Raw genomic sequence first — 19269 nt, forward strand, 5'->3', positions numbered from 1 at the left:
AACTACACTCAAGGTCTCTGAATTCTGTCTCTTCCAAGTCTCCCACTGTACAGTGGTGTTAGTGCTAATGTTCAGTGAGTCCTTTTTGAGTGCCAGGCACTGTGCCAAGCACTTGGGTGGCACCATCTCATGTGATTCTCACAACAGAGCTGTATGGTAGGTACTATCACTGTCCTTTCTTTTTGACCCACATTCTTTGACCAAGGAAGAGAATGAGAACTCACATTTGTTGAAAGCCTGCTGTGGGCCAAATAGTTGACAATATCATCACCCACTGTGTTGCTCAGAACCCTTTTCTGTTGCAGTTGACAAAAATCCATTTCAAAATGCCTTAAGCTCAAGAAAAAAAAAAAAAGTTTGATTCATGGAATTGAGAAGTTCAGGAGCATTGGGCCTGGCTGGATTTGTAAGATGGAACATGAGGACTTGGCTGGTTTGGTCTGTGTGTTTCCCTTGCCCTCAGTCTCTGGGATCTGCTCTCTGTGTGGTCTTCTCGCTTAGGCAGGCCCTCTGCCTGTTTCCACAGAGCAGCCTCTGGCCATGTTAGACTGATATGCCTCCACCCCAGTGGAAAGGGAATATTTCTCCTCTAATAGTTCCACTTAAGTCCCAACATGGCATCTCTTATTATTGACTTATATCATTTATCCTTACCCTGGAGTCATTTGGTGGTCAAAAGGATGGAACACTCTTGTCAGGCCTAGGTCTTATATTTAACGCTGGAGCCTAGAAGTAGGATCAGTGTCACTGCCATCAAAACCTTGGACTGAAGCCGAACAAGGGATGGTTATCCAAAGGACCATCAAGACCTAAAAAAGTGAGTAGAAGGTTCAGCTAGGTATTCTGTTACTTAAAAAATTATAAAGCTGTTTCTATTGCATGTGCACTGGAGCCATTTTCAGCTTCCTGTTATTTATGCAATGCTTACAGAGTTCCTGCCATGCATCCTGGTGGGCCTAGAGAGTTAGAGATGAGGTCCCTTGGCCCTCACAGTCTATTGGAAGAGGCAGACGAATAAATATAATAGAGTATGGGGAGTATTTGGAGAAGGGTAAATCCAAGTTGCTATAACAGCATATAGGAAGGGCTTCAACCCAACTTGGAATGGAGGTTGAGGTCAGGGAAAGCTCCCTGGAGGACCTGGGCCAAGCTTGAAGCACAAGCAGCTGTCAGCCAGGTGAAGAGGGTGAAAGAATGAGGCTGGGGAGGAAAAGCCTGGCCTACTGCAAGCAGATACATGTGGCTCAGTGTTGTTGGAGCAGAGTGTGGGGACAGCAAGGGCCAGACCATGAGGGCCTCATCGAAGGGAGATGTGCCATATCCCGAGGATGATGGGAAGGTATTTAAGGAGCCAAAACTGCAGGAGGGCAAGATCATAAAGAAACACTACTGTGTCTAGAGACTGTAACATGGGCCTATAGTCATGTAGCCTGGATTTGGAGCCACACTCCACCACACTGTCTTATCTGTGCAGCTGTGGAACGTGTGTTCATACCAGCAGTGCTATCATCTCTCAAGGTGTGAATTTGTTTTGGGGAGATTTTTATAAACTTATTTTGTGTATAAAGCACAGATTTACATATATAAAAATAGCATTGTGCATTCATGGTATTAAAATTGGCACTGGGCAATTAGGGGGGAAAAGAGTCTAAAAGGGCCCCTTAGAGGAGGTGCCAATGAAAAACAGGTCGAGACACACTGCCTTAGACAAAGGCTTCTCCACCAACTTCAGTTTCCTCATCTGCAACATGTAGTTAAGAAATGGGCCACAAGTTCACGTGAGGATTCAGTGCAAGCTGTGGAACATGCTTGTCCTAGTGCCTGGCACGTGGTGCATGTGCAGGCATTAGTTGTAGTGTTATACCAGATCTGACTTTAGGGAAAAATGGAAAATATAACTTGGGTCCTGGTATGCCCCAAATGAAGTTGTTTTTTTTTTAATAAAGAAAATCAAATGTACAGATCTAAATGAATTTTGTCCTTTAAATGTCATCACATTGTATAGCTGTACACAGTTTCCAATATGTCCATTGCATACAACATGCTTGAAAATAACTTTTGGAATTTCTTTCTAGAGTTCATTCTTTTGAAGGATCTCAGTTGTGCAAAGTATTTATCCTAGAAATAGATAAAACTCATCTGTTTGGAGCTAAATATAGCATAAATGTAGGTTAACCAACTGAGCAGAACCACTTTGGGCCAAAAAAGGAAAGGGGTGACTATAATGTTAATGAAATTGGTTTGGGTGATGCTCCTAATAGGCCTTAAAGGCAATTCCAGAGGAGGACATTCCTAAATAACTGGGTTAAAGACATGACCCCATGCCCACCCCCAACCCCAGGAAACGACTCTGAAGCCCAGTGGCCAGCCTCATTAATTCCAGGTTGGCTGTATTAGAGTAAGCTTCATTGCTGTTGCAGCAGACATACCCCAGCACCCCAGAGGCTTAATAACACACTAAGGTTTATTTCTCACCCACATGAGTCTGACAGGGTTGAGCAGCCTTCCTCCACTAGTGGTTTCTCTTTCTGGAACACATATCTCCCAAATTGGTGTAGCAGGGATATAGAAGTTGAGAGGCACCGAGCTCTCAACGGCTTGGCCTAGAAGTGTAACCCTTCACTCCTTCATTCACCACTGGCCACAGATGGTCACACAGCCCCAAGGACACAGATGAGGTAGGGGGAACACATGGGTATTTGTTAAGAATACTGCCACAGTATTCTTAAATATTTAAACCCATTGGCATCATTGAGCTAGGTATGTTTCCTGAAAGGGAGAACTTTGGAGAGCAGCCATTAGACTGTACTTAAAATTTGGCTGAAACTAAAAACCACGAGCAGAAACCTCAGATACCTGTATGTCTGAGAGACCTCAGACATCAGTCTCATCAGGGACTATTTGAGCAGTGTTTTTATAGGCAGCAACAAGGGTCAGTGGGGAGACATTTATTCTAAGATGTTTTTAGCTGAGATGTTTCAGGTAGGATGCTATAGTTCTCCCTTGAATGTCCCTTGCAAAGGTCTGCTTTGAAGAGTGGCAGGAACCAGAATCTGTAATAACACAGAAGTTGCTATAAAACTAGGAAGAAATGTACGCAAAGTGATTTTGGACAAGGGGCAGGGTTGTGAGGCGGGTAATAAAAATAAAATCAACTAACAGTTACAGCTTTAATGGGACCCTATTGTGTGCCTTATAAATATTGCAATCCATATCAACCATGCAGTGGTTCAGAGCTATTGGAAATAAGGGAAAAGAAATCAATTCAAAAGTTTTCGAAGTGTACCATTTTGGTCTTACTACTTTAAGATGGTAGTAAAACATACCTTTTGAATTGCAACAGTCAGATATTGCATTCCAAGAGCTCCGCATCCCTGGCCTTACCAAGACAAGCTGTTTATATGGCACTAATGTGCTGACATTCCTGAAAAGACTTGGAGCAGCACAGCTGCTGCCACTCAGAGAGAAGAGGAAAATTTTTGGAAGGTTTCTTTTTGATTTACATAATTTGAGGTTAATGCTGGGAGAGGAGCTATGTGCCCAGTGTCCAGTCAGTGTGCTGGGGGTACAACCTATTTATTAGTTGTGCTATAGAATGGCATAGCTATTACAAGCTAGACATTTCTGTCTGCTTAGAATTGTGAGTATTACAAAGATATTTTTGGGTTTTTTTTTTCTGTAATCCCGAGGGGTGTTGCGTAGAAGGTAGTTCTGATTGCTCTGATGAGCAATATCTCACCCCTGAAATAGCTTTGTGTATCTGAAAAGGTTTTGTATATCTAAAGGTTCTTAAGCAAAAAACCTTTTTTTCTTTTTGAGATGGAGTTTCACTTTTGTCACCCAGGCTGTAGTGCAATGGCATGATCTCAGCTCACTGCACCTCTGCCTCCTGGGTTCAAGCGATTCTCCTGCCTCAGCCTCTCGCATAGCTGGGATTACAGGTACCCACCACCACGCCCAGCCAATTTTTGTATTTTTAGTAGAGATGGATTTTGCCATGTTGGCCAGGCTGGTCTCAAACTCCTGACCTCAGGTGATCCACCTGCCTCCGTCTCCCAAAGTGCTGGGATTACAGGCGTGAGCCACCACGCCTGGCCAAGCAAAGAACCTTTTATGACTATGTACCATACTAAACATGTGCTCAGCAGATTACACCCCCACCTAATTAGTATACGAATCCTGGGAAATAATTAGTATTGTTATGTTCATTTTGCAGATCAGAAAACAGAGGCTTAGTAAGATCATGTGACATACCCAAGTCACAGTGTTAATTTTTGGTGGATCATGGATTTGAACCGTGACAATGTGATTTCATAGCCCACTGTGTTAACCAGTACGTTATCTTGTCCAGAGGAGGAGTAGCATGCCTGGTGGCATATATTGCCCTCCACAGCCTACTGTTATAGTGCATGTTTGTGTGTCAAAAAGACACACAAAAAGGGGGATGTCTCCACTGCTGGACATGGTGGGAGCAAACGGGTTTGTAAGGCTAGACAGAAATCATTCTTTGTTTTTGATTTGCCAAAATCATGTGGAAGAAAACTTCAGAAACCAATTATATTTTCAGGTGTTCTGGAAGCTGACTAGTGGTATTCACTCAGTTACATCTCCATCATTTGAGAAGATTTTGATGTTGAATAATATAACCTATTTGGTCTGTCTCAGTCCAAGCTGATCATTGCTAGTTTTCTTGATATGAAATGTTTAATATCTTATTGACCATAATTCTAGCCTCGAAAAAGACTTTCCAAAAGTATAGAGCAGCTTTACTTCTCAAATTCAGATAGGGCAGAGCTAACTTCTGATTCTGGAACAGAAAACTGGATACTCTCTAAGTGGGAATTGTAACATCTGACCCAGGTTTGTTAAAATTTGGTATGAGAAGGATTTCACACTCTGATCTGGTAGATTCACTTCAGCACATGACCGAGCCATCTATAAATTCTGTGGTAAATCGGTCAACACCAATTTAGCCACATATGCAAATACGAAAAGGTCTCTCTTTTACTGTAAGTCCCATCTTTAGATTTTCAGAAATTTTGCCATGTGTTGGTGCCTCCTCATTAAGAATGCTGTTCATGAAAACAAGTGAGTTTTGTTGACATTGCAATTTTTTTTCTTCCCTGGATGTTCAGTGGGAGACAGAGTGTAATAAATATGAAGGGATGCAAACCGCAAATGTGTGGGGGATTTGTGTTGGCATAATGGAGGCTCAGGCAAACAAACAGATGCATGCGAGAGTCGAGAGTGGCATGTGGTAACACCCCTCTCTTGCTTGAGGGATGACTGACCACATGTGCCTCACTGGAACGCAGATCCCTCCTGTACTGCCACAGAAGCAACAATGACACCAGAGCTGCTGTGAGCCCAGGCACGTGCTCTTCACCCATCTGCTCTAGCAGCCAACACTTCCAGGTCTACTTGATGATGACTGTATTTTGGTATAGGTATTTGTCCCTTTTTCACCCCAACAAAGTCACAAAGGAGACAGGTGTCATAAGAATGACTCCTCCCATGCAGGTAACTGTGAAGACGTAGGAAAGGGGAAACACCCCTGTTAACCAGCAATAATGGCTGAATACAAAGAACACCTTATGTTATTTAATCCTCCAGCAGCCATGTGTGGTAGGCAAGGCATCAGGGATTACATCATCCTTGTCCCAAGAGAGGAAACAGTTTCCAGAAGGGGGAATGACTTGTCCAGGATCATACAGCTTGTAAGTTTTTGAATTTCTCAGACTTAGCATTTTGGGTTTTTTGTTGACCTAAGACCCTTTATGGCTGGCCTAGTTACTCCTTTGTTAGTTCATTCAACATTTCTTAAGCATCTAGTTAGTTCCAGGCACTGGAAAGCAATTGAGGGAACAGAGTTCCTGCATTTAAGGGACTCATACCTTAGAGGAAGAGAGAAGCAGGTAAACTAAGGTAATCCCAAATAGAGTCGAAAACTGGTGGTCTCCAGACCAGTTTTATTTAGCTGACATGTTTTTATAAAATCTTGAATTATTTAGAAAATAGAAGGATGTGACAAAAAACCCGAGTTGTCTGGCTTCTTGTGATAAACTGGACAATTTAGCAACATTGTTCTCAGATTCCTTTGTGTCGTTGGTGGCTGGATGGCGCCATGGTGGCCATTTTTGAGAGGCTCTCCCTTGCCAGTTTGCCAGTCTCTGCCCTCCCCACTGTTCCCTGCCTATTTGGCCCCTGTGGGTGGTTAAATTTGCATTCCCCTGGGTTGCAATAGTGATCAAGGAAACTTGATCTGGGAGGGATTCTGACCACAGCCAGGGTTAAGTGAGAAGGAGAGGGAGCCAAGAAGGATTTCTCGGAGGAGAGAATGTTTGGGCTGTATTTTTAACAAAACAAAGAAAAAGGAGGCTAGTCACAGTGGCTCATGCCGGTAATCCCAGCACTTTGGGAGGCCAAAGCGGGTGGATCACAAGGTCAGGAGTTCAAGATCAGCCTGGCCAAAATGGTGAAACCCTGTCTCTACTAAAAATACAAAAACAATTAGCCGGGCATGGTGGTGGGTACCTGTAATCCCAGCTACTCGGGAGGCTGAGCAGAGAATTGCTTAAAATCGGAGGATGCAGTGAGCCAAGATCACGCCACTGCACTCCAGCCTGGGCAATAGAGCAAAACTGCATCTCAAAAAAAAAAAAAAAAAAAAAAAAGTAAAGTAAAGTAAAAGGAGAAGTGCTCCAGGCAGAGGTCACTGTGTAGCAGATGACCCAGAAGCACTGGATCATGGCACATTCATTGTTTCTTAGGGCAAACTCTGCTAAACTGCCCTTCCTTTATGCAAAGCAAAGTCCACTGTTATGGGTAGAATCAGATTCTTTTCTGAAAGATTCTACATGTACAAAGGCACTGGGTCAGTCCTAGTTGCTCAGTGTCCTCTTATGCTGAGGGACAGAGTGAGAATCAAAAGGTAGGTTTATATAAAGCTTTGTCTAGTCTGGAAAACTCTGAGCTTCCAAGTCATTATTTTTGGTGGGTTTGAGTGATCACCATCTTTTCTACCAACAGACCATTTACTGGACCACAGGTATTCTGGCATCTTTTTTTTTTTTTTTTTAAGTGGTGAGTGTGCCATTCTTTTCTTTTTGGAACCATATCTATGGCCATATTTCAAGACTTTTTAATCATTAGGAATAATTTTTACAATTCAGCTTTTCAAAGCCTGACAATGTGTCAAGCCATTGGGGAGAGCTCAAGCACATTTTGTGGTGCCAAAATATGGCTTGCCTCAGAGGGTTTGAGTTTTTGATGACACCGTGGTGTTAAACTATCTTGCTCTGAGATGCTGAAAGGGATGGGGGAAGGGAGTCTTTTGAGGTCCCTAACTGTTCCTGGAGGTGGTCACCTCTTTTCTTTCTCCATGTGCCTGTGCTGGGAGATCTGGGTCACATGGCAGCTAATGCTGCCGATCCCAGGCAACTTTTTGCTCAATAACTGTTTCCCAAATGGCTACTCAGGGGCCTTTCAGAATTCACGAGAGCTGTCAGTTGTTATAGTAACCGGCCCCCTGCTGTCGAGTTGGCCCTGAGATGCCAGTGGAAGCTCTTGGAACAAGCTAACACATAGTCATTAGACAAAAGCAGAAAGAGATTCACTGCTAAAGGTTGCCAGTTAAACATGCTCCATGATACTTAAAAAGCTGGACTGATTCTGTAAGGGAAGCGGTGGGTGGGTAAATTTTTAAACCAAGCTCACTTTTCAGGAAAGGGAAACTCCTTGTATGTTCAGTCTATTCTAGGTAACAACCATCTTTCTTTGGATTTCTCAGAATTAACTGTCTTCTCTTTCCCCCCAGGGTTGATTATGTCTGTTTTGCTGGTTTGCTCAGGTAGCCTCAAATATCTCAATTATTCAAGATATTAGTTATTGATTGTGTGGCATTTGCTTCTCAGCAAAAGTGTTGTCAGTTTACGGGTGGTAGTTTTAAGCGCCTGTGATTGTGTGTGAGGAAAAACTGCGGAGATAGCCGGCTCTGCTCCAAAATTCCTGAAAGAGTGAATCTGGCAGAATTCAGAGTAGGGCTAAGGGTTGAGAAAAAGTCTAAATATTTTAGGAAGCTGAAAATTTCAAGTTTTTATGAGAATTTGTAAAAACATTCCAACACACTCATGATTTCTTCAGATTAATGTTCGTAGCCACACTGAGTATATCCATGATGTTTGGAGGACAGTTGTTGTAGTTCCAGGATGTACTCAATAGAGGGAGACAAGAAGTTCTGTGTTACAGCCGTCCCTCCCCCCTTGTCATCATATTTCCAAGTTTGACTTCTCCAAGTTTTGGTTCCTGTGCCAAGCACTTTTACCTAATATGAAGTCTAATAATTAACACAATAATTGAAAGCCTGTATTAAGGGTGAAGAAAATGTAACACTCAAGAATTAGAGGATGTTCATTCCTAGAAGTAAAAAACCACCAGCGGACTCAATAGTTAAGATGTTAATTCCTTTGGAATTACATACCTGGCTTCAGAATTCTTTGTGGGACTCAATAGAGCTTCCAAAAAAGAGAACTTCCATATATCAGAGTTTGTCATTGCTATTTTATCGACAGAGTTTGGAAAAAGAATAGGAATCATTTCAGTGTGAAATCTTATAGCCCAGCTGGTTTGGGAGACTAAATATAATTAAATAAATACTTTCAAGTGTTCATGTGTGACAGAAGTGCATCTTTCAAATTCTGTAGCCAAGTCTCAGATGCTACAGTTATTTAAGTTTTAAGGGGAAACTAAATATAGGACTTAATATATAGTAATAACTTGCCAACTGCTGTTCCCATCTCGCTGAGGTGCCTCTCCTATTTATTCTCCAATCTGTATTGTGAATTAAGAAAATGTTTGTTCTGAGATGAAAGCATGGGGTAAAAGACAAAACCCCAAATGTGTCTAATGGCACCAAATTCAGAGACATTTGTCACAGAAGGGAGGACCAAATGATCTCCAAGTTAACTTTACTCCAATGATATTTTAACCCATTCTGTTTGCCAGGGCAGTGTGTCAAAGGTGGAAGAGTGGGTATATGAATGACAAGGGTCATCACTGTGTGATATCCTAACCTTCCATTAACACCAGGGTAATAGAGGCTGCGACTATGTAAAGATGACTTACAAGAGTAAAGTTCCCACTGGGTATTTCTTACCTCAGCATAAAAGCTCCTCATAAAGTCCAGACACCTTTGTGCATCAGCATCCTCTTTTGAAAATGTCACAGATGAGGCCTGATGACGGGGTCTGTCTGTGTTAGACGGGAGGGGAGGGCATTTGTGTGGAACTCTTAGTGGCCAATTGAAAATACTGTATTCTACACCTGTTCTCTTTTGTTTTTTGTCCATTTAGAGGGTGTAACAAAATAAAGTCCAAGGGCTTTCCCAGACGTTTCCGTGAAGTGCCTTCTTCTGGGGAGAGAGGAGAGAAGGGGAGCAGGTGAGGGGCGGTCAAGCTTAAGTGGGGGGTGTCTTGATGGCCGGGACTGGCTTGCCAAATTTTTGTTTTGTTGCCATGGGGATTAAAGTCTTGTAGATGGCACAGTGCTGAAACTCACCTGCTTTACCTGAATTCCCAAAAGTAAGACTTGCAAATGTCAATTCAGCTTGTGGATAGCTGGTACCAATTAAAGTATGTCCTGTGTGTGCTTGCTTTGCTTTATTTTGCAGTTTTGGGGGTGTTACTTGTTTCTGGGTTTGTATGTACTGGGGGTGCTCTATGTTTGTGTGTCTGTATGTGTGTTGCATCCGTTTTCTTTACAAATTTTCAGATATTTGCATGGTTTTGAGCTTTTAAAAAAACATATAATGCATGCATTTAGCTTTATGTGAAAAACACCTCTTAGAAACCTAAATTTGTAGATAAGTTAGGGATGAAGAGTAGGAAGGGGAGACAGAAGTGAGCAAATGTGGATATACTATGTGTTTTTCCTTAAGAATGGTGAATTTTTTTTTTTTTTAAAAGGAAACGCATATGAGTTCTGGATAGTTTGAATACTTGGAAAAATTATTGTCCTGGAAAGATTTATAATAAATGTTTGGAACTCATGATTGTGCAGTTTTAATCACCACACTTGAGTCTCTTGATAATATTTCTGTAAGGCCTGTCTTAGGCAAACTCTATTTAATATTAAGATCTTTTAATATTAAATTGCTAATTAGACTAATTCACTAATCCATATTATGTCAGGAGCCGTCTCTTTTTACTTTCAATGAACCAATTTATAGGATTTATGTTAGAATTTTTACATGGAATGATTCATCTCCATTGGTTGTGGGTAAATCAGATTACTGAGATGAAATTTTAGATATCCAACTATTTTAATCAGATAAACCTATGAAATCTGAGATGGTATAGTCTAGGAGTTGTGACAGATTAATGAGGAAGTATATGATCTATTTTCTTTTACACTGTACTGTGCAATTTTGGCCTTATAGGGAAAGCAATAACTGCTAACACTGGTAACTAAATTATTCTGTGATCTCTTTTTGCTTATTAATGTCTTTAATACATTTTCAAAGTTAAGGATAGAAACTGAAATAGAAACTTCTCTATAGTTTTGGAGTCAAAGATTAATCTTAAGAGAGGAAGACGCTGGACGTTACTTAAATGCCGTCATACCCAGTCCATTATAAATATAATGTTTTTTTGACTATAACACTTTAAAGAGCCAGCATCACCTTATGAACATCATAAAGATAAATGTACATCCAATTTCAAGTCCTCCCCAGAAGTGATGCTGTAGCCTGCCAGACTATTTCTTTTATGTACCTGGACCCCCACATGTCAGTGGGCCCATTATAGATATATTTTAGATCCTAACAGAGATGCCCCAGTCTCTCTGGTATCTTCTCTGCTGCTCAGTGAGGGAAGCACAATCAGTGTCATCCAGGTCTAGGAGTTGGGAACCATCTTGTGAAACTACAGGTATTTATAGAATCCGTCTGATTGTGAATCATATTCACTTTTTAAAATAGTGTAGCTGCTTAAAAGACAAACTTTGGCTCAGGGAGATATGTGTTCTAACTGCAACTCTGCCACTTCCTGGCCCTGCGACTAGGAAGGGCCCATAGGGCCTCCATTTACTTATCTAGAAAATAAGTCTGATGATAACAACTTTTCATGAGGTTGTTGTGAAGTTTAAATGGGGGTAGTATATGTAAAATGCTTAGTGTGTGAAATATATTAACCCATCAAGAAGATGAGGAAATTGAGGCTCTGAGAGGTTGTCACTTGGCTAGGTCACCCTGCTTAGTGGCTGCCTTGGGAATCCACTGCAGCGGTGTGGTGCTCCTGAGGAGTACCCCTTCTCACAGCTACATGTGCTATGCTAAGTACTCCATGAAAACGATATGGGCCAGATATAGATCCTGTCCTCAAGGGGTGCCATGTCTGTGCTCTTCCTTATGCTAGCAGCCCTGTCATACTGTACAATTCCTCATTCTGGCCCACTGTCCCCTCTCCTTCCCCATGCTCTCTCCCCAGGCACTTTTGCCACCTCCTTTCCTGATCTGTGTCCATCCTGCTGCTGCTCTATAAAAGGGCTTTGAAAGACAGGGTGCCCCCTTCCTCTGCCAGGGTTCTGCAGGAGGCTAGAATCAGGCTCTCTCTCACCTTTGCCTTTTTCAGTCCACTCTCATTTTCTCTGCTGGCTTGTATCTCCACCCAAAATGTGGCCAGGAATCAGGAGAAGAGCCCTCAGTGATGCCTAAATTGCAACCCTCCAAACAGCTACAAGAGCTGTTACAGAGTCCCTACACATTAATTTCATGTGGCATTATTCTTCTGCCCCTGTCGTCTCCCAGTCCCACAGCAGGAAGGAAGGGGGACTGTGCCACTAAGACACGTTGCACAGAGAATTGCTAAAAGCAGGACAATGGCTGTGAGAGGTGATTATCCTCCCAGAAAGGAGAGGAAAAAAACTTTGAAAATCAGACCCAAGTATATTTAATTTCTTAATAAAGCTGATTTAAGTTTTGAGTAGTTAATACTTGACATGATTCAAAATCAGAAAGTTTAAAATTATATGTACCCCTAAACTACCATCCCATCACTCACCCACTCTGTTCTCTACCTCCTCACAAATAGGTAGCCCCTATTGCTAGTTCGTTTTCTGTTCTTCCAGGGATTGTTACACATATATAAGCAAATAATGAATATCCTTTTATCCCCTTGTACACGATGGAATACAACATATGCGATCATGTGTCTTGCTATTCTCACTTAACACAGGTTTTCCCTATGCCTATATAATTTCCTCATTCTTTTACACAGAAGCATGGTATTCCTTTGTATAGATGTGTCATGATTTAACCAGTCCCCTGTGGCTGTCATTTTGATTGTTCTCCATCTTTTGTTAGTACAAACAATTGTGTGATTAATAAGTTTATGTGTCACTTTGCAAGTGGATAAGCATGTCTGTAGGAAAATTTTCAGAGGAAAATTTATTGGCTGTATCTCAGGGTACATGCTATTGTGCATGTATGGCGCCAAATTGCCCTCCATAATGGGGTACCAAGGTGGGTTTCTCTCGGCAGTCTATGAGCATGCCTGTTTCCCTATGGCCAACCCAGCACACTGCATTGTCAAACTTTGGCTTTTTTACTAACCTCATAGGTGAAAAAGAAACGGTGTCTCAGTGTAGTTTTAATGTGTTGTCTCTTACTATAAGTGGGATTGAACCATCTGTGTTTCTGTAAACTGTTTTTATCTTTTGCTTATTTTTTCTTTCAGTTATTGATCTTTTTCTAGTGAAGAGAGACATCCCTTGGTAGCAATACGAGTTGCAAATATTTTTTCCCAATTCGTAGTTTACTTCTTAATTGTATTTATGGTTCTTCTTTGATGTTTATATAATCACATTTATCTATATTTTCTGCTTTGTTTTCTAGATTTTGAGTTTTCTTTTAAAAGTCTCTCCATTCTGAGGTTACTCTTTTTTAAAGTTACTTTTATGGTTTCAAATTTTAATAGTAAATTCATTTGGAATTTAACCTGGTTGATCGTGTGATGTCTGAATCTACTTCTTTTTTCCCCATATGGTCTCAAGTATTTAAAAAATATACTGCAATCTGGGGCTTAGTGAACAGGCATATAATACCTTCTTAGATCCTTAAACTATCACTCACAGCAAAATACAGTCAATCAGTACATTAACAAAATAAGGAGTTGCCAAAAGGCTTTTACCCAGACATTTTAGATTGTAAATACTGAAAAATATGTGCAGTAAATAAAATGTGAATTTCATTTCTTACCTCCTCCCCAAAGTAAGTTGGACTATCACATCACCATTGACCTTCCCAAATCAGTGGGATATTGTGTCAGTGCCTTAAAAGTGTGGCAAATGAGGTGGAGAGCCCCTCAAACCTCAGTCCAGATATTCAGAATATTCCAGTCTAGGGTCTGAAGGGTGAGACAGCCACCTTAAAGCCCCTGACTTCAAGCCTTCTTTTCTAGGTAATAGCTGGAAGCCTTGGGAAGTACTGTCCAGGGCTCACCTTCTCAAAGCCAGCTATAATATAGGAACTGTCACGGCCTCATCAAAATGTGGTTTCTGAAAAGACCTTTTCTCTCTTACCTTCTGTAAAGTATTATCAGTACTTCAGTCAGACCTAGGCATCTGCAAGGATTTCTTGGCAAACTTAATGCCTAGCTAAGAGAATATAGTTTTGAGACCACTTTTGTGCCTATAATTTATCATTTTCTCCCACCTTCCTAAAGATATTAATTGCAGGCAGTTTGAATCATCCAATAAAATTCTCACTATGGGAATCAGATTTTTGTCACTTCTAACTGTACCAAAAGTCGACTAGGCCATCTCTCCTATTCATGTGAAATCCAAAATATTTTTGAAACATTCTCTCGTTTTAGTGTCTGTCTGCTCTTTCACACCCCATCCATCATTGCATGATTTTGTTCTCTTTTCTCTTCCCTTTTCCCTTTCTCTCTCCTCATATCTGTTAAGCCCTGCTTATCTAAGGTATGACAGCCATATGCCCTGGGACTTCCACAGCCCTCATGTGAAACTTGCCATTTGATTATCCCCCAAAGCACATTGACATTTGTCAAATCTCACGCCCCCTTTTATGATTTGGAAAATATGGCCACCAGAAACATATTTTGGTTTGAGTTTTTCTTTTGAGAAGATCTCTTCCGGAAGAGATACTACAAGTGTAAACTGAGTTTTATAAACTGAATCACTTAACATGCCATAAAGGAAACTTAACAGCAAGTGAGTTGTTGTATATGAAAAATCTCAACTTAGAACTTACATTGGGCTCCTTTCCAAGTGGAATCCCAGAGTTATTTCAGACACATCTCTTTGAGGAAAAGCCCAACAACGCCTACAGCCTTTTTCTTTTATTGTTGTATTTGTCACTTCAATTTATTGAAACATTTTGCCCTAATAAATCAATCCATGCCTTTTTAATACAGCCCTCAATCATCTTCCTTGAAGGCATGTGAATATTTTCAACTTTCTATTTGTAAGTGGCTTTTATTCATGCAGGGTTTACTACAACAGATCCATTTACAAAAGTAAATATTAATGTGATTTATTTTCTTGACAGCATGAAAATAAATGGGATTATTAGCGGGTATGCCACTGTAAATTTAAATGAGGGCAGTGTGTAAATCAGTTAAGATTATATAATTAATATTCAGCAGCAGCTCAGCTAACTGCCCTCTCTAGTCTGCAATTAGAATTTTGAGCTACGCACTGCTAATAATCTCTTTGTCACCCTGATGTGATTATAGAACCATTGAGTTTAATTTGAAGACAGTGACTTGCTTTCTAATTCCTATATACCGACATTCGGTTAGTTCATGATTCTGGGTTTTCATACGAGTCTGGAGGCCATATTGTGGTCCTCCACCCTGCCCACGTCCAGCAGTCATGGTGTTGTTCAGGGCAGTGTTGTAATGAACGGAGGACCCTGGATGAGAATAATGTGACATCCCAAGCTTGTCAAAGTGGGCGCACATGTTGACCCAGATGTCTGTAGATGGCAGGAAGCCCTTTTTCCTGTAAGCAGATTTGGAGACCTGCCTTTTAAGAAGGTTTTTTGTTTGTTTGTTTTTTAATACAGCAGTATTGTGTGGAATTCTAGACATTTCTAATGTTCAGTCTTTCTGCACTCAAGTTCAGCACTTTGCTTCTGAAAAATATTGGTCACTAAATTATTTCCAGGTTCTTGTCAGAAGGGCAGAAAGAGACAAGAAAATTGTTAGCTCATATCAGAGGTTATCTAAACAGGTAGCTGGAAGAACAGAAGCCACAGAAAAAAAGGCCTTTATGCAGAAATTTGGTCATTCTGGGTATTCTTCCTCAAGAATGTATCAAATTCCTGGGTAAAAATGGGGGTCAGAAGTCTAGAGGGTTTTTTTGTTTGTTTGTTTTGGTTATTTTGCTACATTTTGTTTGGATAGTAAGTCTCTATAACTGGAATTTTATTAATACGTACAAAGGACTGTCAGAGCAGCTGGGTGTGTGCGTGTTTCATTAGTCAAGAAGGCCAATTAAACATACTGGAACCTGTCATGTGCTGACAGTGTATATTTTTCAGCAGGGAGCTCAGGGACTTGACGTTGACAGCTGATACTGGCCGATGTGTTTCACATCCTGACTAAAAGATGTACTCCGCAGGTGTGTGTGCTCTGCTTTCCCAAGAGTAGACTTTATTTTTAAAGAGGTCTTTATCCTTAAAATATGTCCCTTATTTGAAAGCATGGCAGGTTATTTTTAAAAATTTCAGTCCAAGAGAAAATATTCCTAAACATAAGCTTCATGTGTCCCATGTGGGCTTTTAAGAAGCTGTGCATACTCGCACACTCCTACCATCAGGGCTTCAAACACTGTACAGATCTGGACCACAGGTGTGGGTTGTGGGCTTGAGACCCAGAAAACTGCTAACCAGACTCCATACAGATTTGATCAGCTACTATCACACATTACCCTCTGGACTTCCAATCAAACCTTTCTTAGAAATCTTTTGAAGACATATGACCCCATGTTTGGTTTTCTAAAAAGGGATGAATGAATGGAGAGTAACAGAGGAAGCTTGCTTCCACTCTGCTACTTGGAACTTTCTATAGAGATATGCATAGATCTAATATGTTAATCATCTTTGGTCAAGCACCAGAAGCGCTTAGGTAGCATTTAGGGCTATGCTGTAAGAAAAGTGCATTCTTTTGAACAGGGACTCTCATTCGGTGTGGCAAAATGCTTACTCTGTGAGAGGCATGTGAGAAATGGGACCAACTTAGGGACCAACAGATTTACATCTCCCATTTCACTTTCATTCTGTCTCACATACCCACTGAGTTCAAATTGAGGAAATATCTTGTGCAAACTGAGCTCTTTCTTGTACCCATCTGGGAGCATTCAGTGAATGTTTCATGTAAGTCCCTCTATCTTGGGTACCTTGTTGATGGGGGTGGGCTTTAGAAAGCCATCTAAAACAGTCGTTTTCCAGTTTGTTTAAGTGGCAGGAAACCTGGAATTCAGGATGTCAGAGCATCATTATTATTTATTACTAATATTGAAGTAAATAGTCACAATTTCAATGCCTTCATAGAAACTGAAATTAATTTTCCTACCAGACAAGTATAGCAGTCCACAAGGGTGGACTCTCAGGAACCATTTTCCCTTCCTCAGAGTGGTTCATAATTGGACACAGTACATACCAGAATCCCTAGAGGGAGTCTTCACAATACACAGAGCTATACCCTACCCTGCACTTGTTCTGTTAGAATCATCATGAATGGGGCTCACCCTGCCTGGGTATTCTAAAAGCTCCCTAAGCCAAAGAGCTATGCACTGCTTATTAATAACCACCATTTGACGATACTTTACTGATAAGAGAGAGAGAGAGACTGAGAGACTGGCTGACTGTTCAGGCCTGGCCCTCCAAAATCAAGGCATACCTAAATCAGAGAACTTAAAGTGTCAGAAAGATAAATGCTGCAAATGTACAATAGGGGGAAGTATGAGATAACTTATTTGGGTCATTACTAGGCCTGTCAGGGTCAGTGAAAATAATGTTACCTGGCCTCAGTTTCTTAAAGGGGACAGACAGCACCCAGGGGTTGGGGAGGGGATGGGAAGTAAAAGGGCAGAGGTAGAAACATGAAATATATGGCAGGGAATCATTGGATTATATTTTGTAGTTAAATTGGTCATATATTTTTTCATTACAAACATGATCTATTTCATTGATTTCCCTTTTTAGGGTACTTTCATATACAGATGTTCACTATAGAGAAATTAGGATTTTGGAAAATGGCTCTTTGTGATCCTAGAAATCTGATTCATTCAGGGAGGGTCTGTAAGGGTAAGTTAGTCGAAAGACAATTAGACCTAGATAGAAAATTGAAATTGCACGCTCAGTGACACATGTAAGCACTTTGAGAAATTTTTTTTTTTTTTTTTTTTGAGACCAAGTCTCACTCTGTTGCCCAGGCTGGAGTGCAGTGGTGTGATTTCAGCTCACCGCAACCTCCACCTCCCAGGTTCCAGCGTTTCTTCTGCCTCAGCCTCCCAAGTAGCTGGAACTACAGGCGCACCCCACCACGCCCAGCTAATTTTTTGTATTTTTAGTAGAGATGGGGTTTCACCATCTTGGCCAGGCTGGTCTCAAACTCCTGATCTTGTGATCCACCCACCTCGGCCTCCAAAGTGCTGGGATTGCAGGCGTGAGTCACTGTGCCTGGCCAGCACTTTGAGAAATTCTATCTCCATTCCCCTGAGCTCAAAATTAGAGACAATACTGCCTCCTTAAGTAGATCACAGTTCAGAGGTTTAGAGGCATTAAAACTTGTGTTTTTCTTTCCTTTTCTCCAAAATCCCTGCTTTTGCTTTTTTATTCCTGGATACCTCTGAAGGTCAAGAAGCACAATTTTTTCATGGGAATTCACTGAAATGAACAAGTTAAAATACAATGTCTTGTGATATGCAGCTGCTTTTCTTTGGTATTAAACACAGTGTAGAATTTGTACATGCAGAGGGACCATCTTCAGATTGTTAAGGATCATAAAAAGTTGACAACAGACTGACCACCTTCATCAGTCCCTGGCCCAGAGTAGACCCCCCAATAGATAGTTATTAAAGGAATAAATTAAATATCAGCATCGTAATGCCTCCATGAAATGGAAGATTAGGTAAACATTAATAAAGAGGATGCCAGTCTATATTTGTTATCAAGGAGAAATGCATATAGAATGATCTCATTTCATTTTTAAAAAATAAAACCCCCCATGTAGTCCCAGCTACTCAGGAGGCTGAGGCACGAGAGGCATAAGAATCACCCAAACCTGGGAGGCAGAGATTGCAGTGAGCTGAGATCGCGCCACTGCACTCCAGCCTGGACGACAGAGCAAGACTCCGTCTCAAAATAAGATACATACTCCCCCTATACCCAGAATAATAATAAAAATAAATAAATAAATAAATAAATAAATAAATAACAGAAAACAGCCCATCTTCTATATTTGGGTGAGATTATAATAATAGCCCACAGATTGATTTCCTTGTTCCATTTCTGCTGCCCTCTAATCCATTCATCATGTAGCAGCCAAAATGAGCTTTCTGAAAGAAGCAAATCAGACGGTGCCTCTCCATGGATTAAAGCCTTTCATTGACTTTCCCCTGCTCCTAGACACCAACGAAGGTTCTTTGTGATCTGCTGGATCCTGCATGATCTGGCTCTGGCCCGCCTCTCCAACCTTGCTTTCCACAGCCTTTCCCTTGCCTCTGGCTTCCTTCCAGTTTCCTAAAATGCGCCAAGCTCCCTCTGCTCTAAGGCTCAACTAGCTGCTTGACCTGCCTAAAATGGTCTTCATCCTGCGTTTCACAGGGTTAGACCTTAATCAGGCCTTAGCTCAAATGCCACCACCTCAGTGAGGTCCCTTCCTTCAGCTGACTTCATTTACCACCACATCATTCTTATTTTCTTCATTGCTCTTGACTATTTGAAGCAATTCATTTGCTTGTTGTGGATTTTCCCCATGAAGACATAAATACTAAGAGGGTAGGTACCTTGTGTGTCTTGTTTATCATTGTGCTCCCAGCTCCTCACTGCAGATGATCAAGGAATTAGTCAATAAATGAGGAAAAGTATACAGGGATAGACCTCAAAATATTAATAGTGATCATCACTAGGAGGAAGATTTTGGGTGTTTTTAATTTCTTTTCTTTTTGTTCATTTTTATTGCCTAATTTTTCTGCAAAAAATCATCTGTTGCTTATATAAAACTTTATCGGTTACTCCAGTGC

General features: G+C 41.0%; 1 protein-coding gene across 3 annotated transcripts in view; it reads left to right on the forward strand.

Annotated features, from left to right (window-relative positions):
• Window positions 1–19269, forward strand: part of PTPRG (protein tyrosine phosphatase receptor type G) — a 744286-nt gene that overhangs the window by 668277 nt on the left and 56740 nt on the right. For 2 of the 3 annotated variants that reach the window (XM_010357825.2, XM_030927161.1), the window contains exon 14: window positions 9351–9437. The exons of the other annotated variant lie outside the window; for it this stretch is intronic. In XM_010357825.2, the coding sequence (XP_010356127.2) occupies window positions 9351–9437 (87 nt within the window). The remainder of the gene's footprint in view (window positions 1–9350; window positions 9438–19269) is intronic. 3 annotated transcript variants of the gene reach the window in all.

This window comes from Rhinopithecus roxellana, chromosome 1 (assembly GCF_007565055.1).
Source record: "Rhinopithecus roxellana isolate Shanxi Qingling chromosome 1, ASM756505v1, whole genome shotgun sequence".
Taxonomy (NCBI): domain Eukaryota; kingdom Metazoa; phylum Chordata; class Mammalia; order Primates; family Cercopithecidae; genus Rhinopithecus; species Rhinopithecus roxellana.